Source organism: Callospermophilus lateralis, chromosome 17 (genome assembly GCF_048772815.1).
Source record: "Callospermophilus lateralis isolate mCalLat2 chromosome 17, mCalLat2.hap1, whole genome shotgun sequence".
In the NCBI taxonomy this organism is placed as follows: domain Eukaryota; kingdom Metazoa; phylum Chordata; class Mammalia; order Rodentia; family Sciuridae; genus Callospermophilus; species Callospermophilus lateralis.
Window position 1 is genome coordinate 14,061,248 of NC_135321.1, and position 12,052 is coordinate 14,073,299.

Genomic DNA, 12,052 nt, shown 5'->3' on the forward strand with positions numbered 1-12,052 from the left:
GAAGAAAATGTAGGCACAACTTTCCATTATGTTCGCTTAGGAATTGAGTTCCTCAACAAGACTCCTAAAGCGCAAGAAGTAAAGCCAAGAATCAATAAATGGAGTGGTATCAAACTAAAAAGCATTTTCACAGCAAAGGAAATAATCAAGAACATGTACAGAGATCCTACAGATTTGGAGAAAATCTTCACACCAGTACCTCAGATAAGGTGTTAATTTCTAATATATACAAGGAACTCAAAAAACACCAGAAAACCAAATAACCCAATCAAAAAATGGGCAAAGGAACTGAATAGGCACTTCACAGAACAAGATAAATGATAGGTCAACAAACCCATGAAAAAACATTCAGCATCGCTAGCAATTAGAGAAATGCAAATTAAAACTACACTGTGATTCCATCTCACTCCATTAAGAATGGCAATTATAAAACTATAACAATAAATGTTGGTGACGATGTGGGGAAAAAGGACACTCACTTATTGGTGGGACTGCGAATTGGTGCAATCATTATGGAAAGCAGTATGGAGATTCCTCAGAAAAGTTGAAATGGAACCACCATTTGACCCAGTTATCCCAGTATATACCCAGAAGACTTAAAATCAGCATACTACAGTGACACAACCACATCAATGTTTATGGAAGCTCACACAATAGCTAAGCTTTGGAACCAACCCAAGTGCCCTCCAGCAGATGACTGGATGAAGAAATGTGATGTATATATGTGTGTATGTGTGTATGTACCATAAAGATGAATGAAATTATGGTATTTGCCAGTAAATAGATGGAACTGGAGACTATTATGCTCAGTGAAATAAGCCAATCCAAAATTACCAAAGGCTGAATGTTCTCTCTGATATGTGGATGCCAACACACAATAAGGGGGCAGAGAGGGAAGAATAGAAGTTCATTGGATTAGTCAATGGGGAATGAGGGGAAGGGAGGGTGGATGGGAATAGGAAAGACATTAGAATGAATTGGGCATACGTTTCTATGTTCATATATAAATACACAACCAGTGTAACTTCACATCATGTTCAACCTTAAGAATGGGAAGTTACACTCCATGTATGTATAATATGTCAAAATACATTCTATTATGTATATCTAAAAAGAACAAGTTTTAAAAAATCATTTATTACTAGAAAAAAGGATATCCCATAAGTGACATCATCAAGTATATCATAATTTGCATGTAGTTTTTTTCACTTAGCATGATATATCTGGGATTATCCAAGTTATTATATGATAAGTATTCTTTTTTATCGCTGAGTAGTATTCCATTGTGCGGGTGTACAATAGTTAATTTCTCCATTTTCCACTAGAGGTATGTTTGGGTTGCTTCTAATTTCTAACAAAAAAGCTTCTGTAAATATTTGCATACAGATTTTTGTGTGAACTTGTTTTCATTTCACTTGGGTAAATACTTAGGATTACAATTGCAGGGTTATATGGTAAGTGAATTTCTTAACTTTATAAGAGATATTCAAATCAGTTTTCAAAGGGGTAGTACCCTTTTTTATTTTCTCCAAGAATGTTTGAAAATTCCAGTTTCTCTACATCTTTGTCAGTGCTTAAAAGTTTCGTCAGTATTTTGATTTTAGCTATCCTAGTGTGTGTGAAGTGGCATTACGTTTTGGTTGTGAGTTGCACTTCTCTTGTGCCCAGTGATACATCTTCATATACCTTCTTGAAGTGTTCTTTACATATTCAGGTCCTTTATCAGACATAGAATTTGCAAATATTTTCACCCCCTCTGTGATTTGTCTTTCATTCTCAAAACAGTCTTTTGAAGAACAGCATCTCTTTAATTTTTGATGAGGTCTTACCATTTTTTTGTGTGTGTGAGACTGGGGTTCTGGTATCATTTTGAAGAAAACTTTGCCTTTTCAGGATCTTAGAGATTTTTTCCCATGTTTCCTTTTATAAATTTTATAGTTTTAGTTTTTACATTTAGTTGTATGATCCATTTGATTTTTTTAACATTTTTCCTTTTTAAATTTTTTTTCTTAGTTGTTGATAAATCTTTATTTTATTTATTTATATGTGGTGCTGAGAATCAAACCTCACACGTGCCAGCAAGTGCATTACCACTGAGCCACAGTCCCAGCCCCCATTTGATTTTTTTATGAGTATAATTGAGGTTCATATTTTTGGTATCTAATTGTTCTAGCACCATTTGTTGAAAAGACTAGGGTGAGTTTTTAATTATTATCAAAATTTCTTTTAAAAAATGTTAATTTAAGGTTATTGCCTCCCTCATGTACACCTTTAAAATTCGAAGAAAACATTGCTGTAGGTACTTCAGCTTTACATTGCCCACATTTGATGATTTTAACTCTTCCCTCTTCAATAATTTTTGTTCTTTTTTCTAAACATCAAAGAATTATTTATTTCTGTATTCATAATGCTAGACCAAAGAGTAATAATGAACCCCAATTCCAAATTCAAGAAATTTCCTAGAGTTGAGGCACATAAAAATGAAAAGTCATTATCTCCTTGAAAGTGGAGGCATAAAAATTATAGCACAAAATACTAATGTAGCTTTGATTATTAATTAAGCAGAATTAGGTATTCCCTCTTCTGTTTCTATATCATTTTATCGTACTTTCATTATAGCTTTTCTTGTTTTGCATTACAAATACTTCTTTTTATGTAGGTTGCTTTCCCAGATTCATGGGTGGAGTCAATGACTTAGATTTTTATTCCTCAATACTTAGCAAAGTCTAAAACTGAAAATGTAGCAAGAAAATGGTATATTGGATAGTACAAAAAGTCTCCCAGTATGAGTATTAACATGTACTGTTTGAGTGATGGTATATGTAAGGATCTTACGTTACTATATATAAATAATTTTAAGTGATCCATTTTTTATATTTTCATACTTTGGAAATATGATTGCTTCTCCAACTGATGACCCCTTAAAGTTGCTGTGGGCTCAACAAGAAATGATGGGATGTAGTTGTTATTGCCTGTATAAGCCAGACCTAGACAAGGCCATTTGTGTTATATACTTCAGGTAAAGTTTTGTACACTTATGGTACTGCATGCATTGAACTTTACTGACCTCTAAGATGTCTTCAGAAAGATTGTGTTATGACTCAGAATTGAAACAAAACTTGTATAGGCAGAATGACATTGAGGCATGCCACATAGTAGGAGAATGTTAATTCTGTGTCATACACCCAATAGGTATTACTTTTAGTCATCATTTATAATTCTAGCATGTTATTTATTCTCAAAGAATGAGAATAAAATAAGAAGTTACCAGCAAGGAGTAAATCTGATATTAGTGAAGCAAATATGCTTAGTTATATACACAAGAGCTCTTCAACTATAAATAAGAAATAAGAGCATGTGAGGCCTTGGGTTCAGTTCCCAATCACACCACCCCCAACAAAAAAAAAATTCTTGTCATTTTAAATTGACAAGAACTTTTTAAAGGGGTACATAAAACAGTAATAATTCATGGTCTCTTCTTAGTTTTGATGAAATATAGATTTTTTTCACTGTGACCTGCCTAAGAGGAGAATGGACTTTCAACAATTACTTATTATGTACTGGGAGATGGAAGACATGTTGAAGACTAGAAAATGATACAACATCATTCACATCTAGAATAAAGAACATTCCAAAAATTATATTTTTCAAGCATCTAAGTTAAGAGACTGAAAATCAAGTGATTGATTACTTAAAGGCTAAAAAGACTCAGGGTACTGGGTAGTAATCGGTGTGGTTTTATGAAGACCCAATTCTGTCAGTTCAATTTAATTTTTCTTTTTGGAAAAGTGTGTGTTTTTGAGACAAATAATAGGCCTAAGGGAAATAAATCAAGAGCAAAACTTTTGTTTCAACTTTATATGATATTATAAATGGCAAATTGGGAAGATGGGTATGGATCAGACGTTTGAGTGAATGTTGTTCCAGAGGTATAGATTAAGCAGTCAGTAGCCTCTAAATATTTCTTATATATGACTAGTCCATTTAACTAACTTATTGACCTCTTTCTTAATTCCATTTTCTGGCAGCACATAACATAAAACAAATCAAAATGACCTTGGAAAAATTGGTGCTAGTTTTGATTAAACACAGATATAGTTTTGGTAATGACAAAGAAAGATAGTATTTTGTCTTTTGAGATATAATCTTTTTTCAGGTAAGGGAGTTGGAAAAAAGATATTTTGAGGTTCCTCAAATTTTAATATTAATTAATTTAAAAAATGAGTGACTTGTAATATTATGTATGTTATATTGTGATAATTTAACAAGTTATTATTTAGAATTATGTTAAGATATGTAATAAATTTTAAATATTGAGTATCCCCAAAGTTATCTTTTTGATTGCTTAATTTTTGAATAGAATTTTTGTATTAAAGAAATAATAATTATTCAAGACTTTGAGCATTTATAGTTATTAATCATGATGAGCAATATGTTTTATTTACTTGAGGCAAGCCACATAGTAGAATGTTCTTAATTCTGTGTCATATATCCAATAGGTATTACTTTTAGTCATCATTTATAATTCTAGCATGTTACTTATTCTCAAAGAATGAGAATAAAATAAGAAATTACAATATTTTAATTATATCCGGATTATGAGACAATTAACAAGTTAATCTCAGCATTTTGTGCTGGTTATAAAGATTTCTAAATGTGTCTGTTCCTTTGCTGTATTTGCACCTTAAATAGAGAACAAGATGTAAACTCATCCCTTCTTCCCTTTTAAAGCAATGATAATTCAGTTCTAGGAGACAAGAGAGAATAAAGTCATTATAAACACATGTTAGTTAACTTGTGCCACATTTTAAGTGATGCCCTTGTTGCTTTTGTCAGGGTCATCAATGACTTCCATGTTCCTAAAGTCTCTGGTTAATTTTCAGTGTTCTTTAATTTTCTGGGGCATTTCTCACTGGTGATCCTTTCACACCACTGTCTTCTTGACTTCCCTTCTGCCTTTCTGGTCTCTGCTCTTTTTTCTTGCTTGCACTTGATCTTCTCATGACTTCTTCGAATTGGGTGCCTCAGGGCTCATTTCATTGTTCCCTTTCTGTCTATACTCAGTCCCTTGGAATCTCATTCTGTTTCATTTGCTTTGACCATCTATATGCTTATGACTCTCAAAGTCATATCCCTAGCCCACAGTTCTTCTCCAGATTCCCAATCCTATAACCAAAGCCACTGTCCCTCTTTCCTTGAGTATCTAGCAAACACTGCAGATATGAAACATCCAGATGGAATCCCAATACTTTCCACCCCTGCCACCTGCTTTACTTGTAGAGTTCTCCATCTCAGTTAATGGCAGCTCCAATCTTATTGCTCAGTTGACTCTTTTTAAAAATATCCTCATCCAATCTTTTAAGAAATCTTATTGGCCCTGCTTTCAAAATGTACCAACCTCTTCTCGTCATTTCCAATCCTGCCTCCTAGGACAACCACTACCATCTCTTCCCTGGATTTTTGTAGTATCCCTCAACTGTTTCCCTTGTTTCTGTCCTTGCCCCCCTTTTTTCTCCTCTGAACACAGCCTACAGAGTAATTATCATAAAAGCCTAGTCATGTTGCACATCTTAAAATCCTCCAGTTGTCCCACTTTACTCAGAGTAAAAACTGAAGTTCTCATAATTAGTATAAAAACAATCTAGTCCCTTTGTTATTTTTCAGACCTTTTCTCCTGAGAGTTTCCCCCTTTACTCAGCCTTCTAAGTCCCCTTGCTGTTATTGAAACACACTAGGCATGGACCCACTTCAGGGCCTTTTCATTAGCTGTCTTTTTGCCTGAAACACTTTCTTTAATACTTCCATGCCCATTCCATACACTTCATGGTGGCAGTGGACACTTTTCACCAAAAGTCATTTATAGGGTACCTGTACTGTTAACCTGCCCAACTCTGTGCTGTGATTCTATTCACTTGAAGTCTTTGCCTAAATCTCATTTTTCTGTGAAATTAATCCCAATTACTTAATTTAAATTTGAAGTCATCTTATATCTCCTTATTGATCTAAGTTGTCCATCCACTCTGGCCTTGAACTTGGAATTTTTCTGTCTCAGCTTCCTGAGTAGCTGGGATAATGTTTTATTTTTTTCCCCACATTGAATGTTTGGAACAATAGCTGGTACACAGTAGGTGAGTAATATGTGTTGAATAAATAATATAAGTTATGGATTTAAAAAATGTATTCAAAATAGGGAAGAATCAAACCAATGAATCTCTTAAATGTATTTCATCAGATATTTATTTGTAGGGTATTAAAACTTAATTTTTTACAAAACATCATATCTTCCAACTGAGTTTATCCATATGTGCCTTATGCCACAGAAAGAAAGAATAGTTTATATTCAGAAAACAGTACCGTATCATGAAACAAAAGAGTTTAAAGTGAAAACAACATTCACTAGCTATGTTTGATAAACCTTAATTTTTTTCCAGTACTGGGAATTGAACACAGGGGCCCTTTACCCCTTAGTTACATCCTCAGTCCTTTATTTTTATACTTTAAGACAGTGTCTTGCTAAGTTGTTCATGCTGACCTTGAAATTGTGATCCTCCTGTTTCAGTCTCCCAAGTCACTGGGATTATAGGCATGTGCCTCTGCACCTGGCTTGATAAGACTTTTGCAAGTTTAATTTGCATTTATGCATCTTCAAGAGGCAGTTAAAAAATCCCTGTATGTTATTTATTGATTTAGAAATAATATTATAATTTGCTTGTTATTTATGGTACACTGCAGTAAAAAAAAGTGTGTGATTCAAATACTGACTAAGTCATTAACATCATTAGAGAATTAAGTGCAATAGTTTTTAAGTTGGCTAAGTAGGAGAAATGACATATTTGTAATATGTTTTTATCACGATCTGGTACTCTTTCTGTAAAATGATGGTACAGTCACTGTCTTCATGTTGGTACAAGGAGTAAGATGAGGTTTTTCTATGTTTCCCAGGTTGGTTTCTAACTTCTCCTACCTTAGCCTCCCCAGTAGTTGGGATTAGAGGTGAGCACCACCATGCCTGGGGTATTTTTGTTTGTTTGTTTTTAATTATAGGAAAGAGCTTTTACAAGAGGACTTATAACAACAAAGTTGATTATAGTATTCTAAATCAAAAAATACTTATCCATAGTACAAAAACTTTGAAAATCATTTCATATATAAAGCATCCATGAAGTGATTTGGATAAAGGAGTTGGCTTACCTTCTTCACAGTTATGATACCAACTTGGAAATTGGGATCTGTGTTAATGTCAAAGGCATCTGCACCATCTCCATCCACAATAGTGTATTTCATCTGTGCATTGATTCCTTCATCCAAGTCCTTGGCAAACACTCTCCCCACAGTGGAGCTAATTGGAGCTGATTCCAGCACACTCATCTGATAATGTTCTGTGAAGGAAAGCAAGAACATGCATTGTCACTACAAAATAAATAAAAAAATAAATAAATGAAAAGCCTTATCATTATCACATCTTATCAGGCATGCTGTGCAAAATATCTTTTTCTTGGTTTAAAATTAAAGCTTCAGCTTTATCAGATGAAAACTGAGGTCCTCAGAGGCTAAACAGTTATAACCATAACCTATACTGAATATTCAATAAAGAGGAAGCAAAATAACTTTTTGACTATAACCCTGAAAGCAGGACAGAATAAAAGCAAAATTATTTCTCATTCTAGTGAATCTACCTACAGAATGGTGGGAAGTATGCTGCTTCCTAGTCTTTTAGTACTCCATAACGAATGGAAATATTTCCCAAAAGTCAATTCCTTTTGGAGAAAGAAAACAACAAAACAGAATAAAAACCCACGTGTCACAACATGTACATATTTATTCTGTTTACATTTCTTTTCTTTTCCTTTTTTGGTAGGATTGAACCCAGGGATGCTTTACCACTGAACCACATCTCTAGCCCTTTTTATTTTGTATTTCCAAACGGGCTGTGCTGCTAAGGATGGCCTTGAAATTGTGATTCTTCTGCCTCAGCCTCCCTAGTAGCTGACTATTTAGTTTGAAATGCCCACATTTTCTTTCATGACCTAGCTGGTGTTTTGAGTACCTATCTCTATAACCACCTGCCTAGAACTGTTGTAGACCAGTGATCTATAGAGAAACAGCCACAGAGAGCAAGTTCTACCAGCTCCATTGTAGGATTCATCAGTATTTCTTGCAGCTGGGACCCTCTGTCTGCCTCTTCGTGGACAGACCCTGATGTTTCCTGTCTTCTTGTTACATATCCCCACATATGTAAAAAGCTCGAAGTGGTGATGCTTTGCTTTTTGACTTGACATTTCTGATCTACAATTAAAGTTAGTTCCTTTTCATCTCTATGAAGTTGTATTTTTGCTAACTTACCTTCTTTGGGGCACAACATTTTTGATGTGCTTCATTATTTTGTCAATCATAGACTGACTAACAAAACAAAATCATAATCACAGTTTTGATATGTATGTTCTCTTTTATGCATCAAAAGCTCTGGGAAGCCTGGGGCATAAGGGCTTTTTTTTCCATAAAAATTGGGGGAGGCTGACACCCCAGGTAGCTGACAGCACTCCACCTTGCACTGGAGAAGAAACGATACATTTTCTTACATAAATGAGTCAGGAAATCTTTGTTGTATTAAGCTTTCAGTCACATGGATTTTATGATCTCTTTCCATTCACTTCCAAAGTTGTTGATGGATTATGCTTTGCTATTGAAGAACTTTTCAGAAAAACACACCAGCATCTGCCTACAACATTCTCCCACACCAGGAAAGCTATATTGTGTTTAAAAATATACATATACTTTTTACATGTGATGCATTATATTGGAAATAAATAACTTGAGATCTTGATATTTCATTATAAATTGTTCAGTGAAAGGGGACTGAGCTTGTTTTAAGTGTAAAAGAGGAGGTATGTTATTTTGTCATAGCTCACAATCAGCTGTGGTAATATTTGTGGGAAAAAAAACTAAATAGAATTTCTACAGTGAGGAATCAAAAGAATGAGGCAGAAGAGTTCATCTAGAAGAATTCATTCAGATAGATTTTTGAAATAGATTGTCTGAACTTAGGTTTAGCAAATAGATGTGGAAATATTTAATGATGAGTTAAAGTAAAAATTTTAAAAAGTCCAAAAGTAACGACCATCTTAGAGGAAGCAGTTAATGTGTGAAAATTACTTAGAGACAAATTTAAATTACTTATATGTTTCTCTTTTGTCTTTCATGAAACATATTTCATGCTTCCAATCTATTCCTAGATTCTCCATTAGTACTGAAATTTGAAATAGTGAGTACTCAAAATATATGCTTTAGAATGGCATTAAGATTTTGGTTTGAGAGGTGTTCTTGTCAGGTCTTTTGGTCACAGAGATGAATAATCTAATACAGGAATTTGTTATGGTTTAGATATGTCAACATACTTTATATACTACCTGTGTGTGAGACAGTGCAGGAATATTCAGGGGTGAAATGGTTGTATTGTGAGAGTTATAATCAGTGGGTTAATCCACTTTTAAGTAGTTCAAGGATTCTCAAGAATCTACAGTGTACAATGTGTGCAGAGAGTCATTCTGAGCTATAAAGACTGAATATTCAAAAGCCCATGTGTGAGACAGTGCAGGAATATTCAAGGGTGAAATGGTTGTATTGTGAGAGTTATAATCAGTGGGTTAATCCACTTTTATGGATTAACTAGGTGGTAACTGGGCAGGTAAGGTTTGGCTGCAGGAGGTAGGTCACAGGGGTGTGATTTTGGGGTTTATATTTTATCCCTGATAAGAGGAGCTCTACCTCTGCTTCCTGGTTGCCATTTGCTGAGCTGCTTTCCTTAACTATGCCCTTATGACATGATGTTCTTCATCTTGGGCCCAGAGCTATGGAGTTGGCTAACAATGGACTAACTTCTGAGACCTTGAGCCAAAATAAGGGGCTAGACTAAAACTCTAGGCATTGTGCTAAGTGAAGTTAGCCAATCCCCAAAAAACAAATGCCGAATGTTTTCTCTGATATAAGGAGGCTGACTCATAGTGGGGTAGGGAGGGGGAGCATGGGAGGAATAGATGAACTCTAGATAGGGCAGAAGGGTGGGAGGGAAAGGAAGGGGGCAGGGGATTAGCAAGGATGGTGAAATGTGATGGACTTCATTATCCAAAGTACATGTATGAAGACATGAATATACATGTATATTCATGTATACTTTATATACAACCAGAGATATGAAAAATTGTGATATATATGTGTAGTAAGAATTATAATGCAAAAAAGTACACGTATAAAGACATGAATTGGTGTAAACATACTTTATATATAAAGATATGAAAAATTGTGCTCTATATGTGTAATAAGGATTATAATGCATTCAACTGTTGTGTATTTAAAAAAATAAGATCAATTTTTACAAAAAAAACCCCAAACCAACAAAAAAAAACCTGTAGACATTGTATTATGTTATGCTGTTGTGAAACTGCCACGTTTAATATTATATTCCTCAAAATGTCCAAATCCATATGCATTTGAGCTGTGTTATGTGTAATAACTTGGTTCTTCTGTCCTTTGTACTTCTATCAGAGATACCTGTTTAATTTCAAATTTAAGAAGTTAAATAGTTCAAGGATTCTCAAGAATCTACAGTGTACAATGTGTGAGCTATAAAGACTGAATACTCAGCATCAGCAAAATAACAAAAAGCCACCCCATATGATATCCCACAGTCTGTTCCATGATGATCTGTGTTTTGTACTGCAGGCCCAGCCAACTTAGTAGCCTGCTTACTTGTACCATATATGAAATGCTTGTCTAGTATCCTGCGTTTTTCTTTCATGAATGCTCATGGGAACTTTGTGTATTCCAGTTGGATGTAAATATTTCAGCTCTCTTCCTGAATTTACATAGCAAAAATTGAAGGTTCACTTGTTTGGCTGATTCACAGTGCAGCTATTCAGCTGATAGTCAGACTTGACTCTTTCTGTTTTCAATTTATTTATTTATTTAATTCTTTAACTAAAATTTCCTGGCTAAGACTTTCACCTGAATTGCATCTGCTGCTCTTACTTCCCCAGTTTACTCCCTTCAGGCATTCACTTTTCAAACGCATGTCTCCATTCCTGGCTTCATCCACTGTCATCGCTTTATATTTCCACCTTTCTTAAGGATACTCAGCCTGATTGTTCTGCTGTCACTTCATATTCAAAATCTGAATCTGTCTCTCTCCTTCACTGCTGGTAGATCCATTTTATATCCTCTATTTCTATCAACAGTACAATCCTTCTGTCAGACTTTAACCATTGTTTTCATCTTTGACTCCACCCTCTGCCTCATATCCCTTAGCTAAGAAATCAAAAGGCAGAAGTTTGTGTTTTCATATTTGTTCCACTCCACGCCTCCTGCTAGTTCCATAGTCTGTCCTATGAGCTCAACTCTGTACCCTCTGAAAGCCTCGTAACATACTCCTCCACTTCTTTTTTTTTAATTTGTTCTAATTAGAGATACATGATAGTAGAATGCATTTTGACATGTCATATATAAATGGAGTATTACTTCTCATTCTGGTTCTACATGATGTAGAGTTATACTGGTTGTATAATCACATATGCACACAGGGTAATAACGTCCAATTCATTCTATGTCATTCCTACCCCCTTTCCTCCCTTCACTCCCTTCTGTCTAATCCAAAATACCTCTATTCCCATCTCCCTTATTGTGAGTTAGCATATGCATATCAGGGAAATCATCCAGCCTTTGGTTCTTTGGGATTGGCTTATTTCACTTTGAATAATATTCTCCAGTTCCATCCATTTACCGGCGAATGCCATAATTTCATTCTTCTTTAAGGTCGAGTAATAGTCCATTGTATATATACATACCATGTTTTCTTTATCCATTAATCTGTTGAAGGACAACCTAGGTTGGTTTCATAGTTTACTATTGTGAATTGAGCCACCATAAACATTGATATGGCTACATCACTATAGTATGCTGATTTTAAGTCCTTTGGCTATAAAACTAGGAGTGGGATAGCTAGGTTAAATAGTGGTTTCATTGCAAGTTTTCTGAGGAATCTCCATACTGCTTTCTGGAG

General features: G+C 34.7%; 1 protein-coding gene across 1 annotated transcript in view; it reads right to left on the bottom strand.

The window, feature by feature from the left end:
• The window catches only part of Cdh20 (cadherin 20), a 213,388-nt gene that overhangs the window by 45,917 nt on the left and 155,419 nt on the right, over positions 1–12,052 (bottom strand). The window contains exon 6 of the mRNA XM_076836731.2: positions 7,192–7,379. Within this exon, the coding sequence (XP_076692846.2) occupies positions 7,192–7,379 (188 nt within the window). The remainder of the gene's footprint in view (positions 1–7,191; positions 7,380–12,052) is intronic.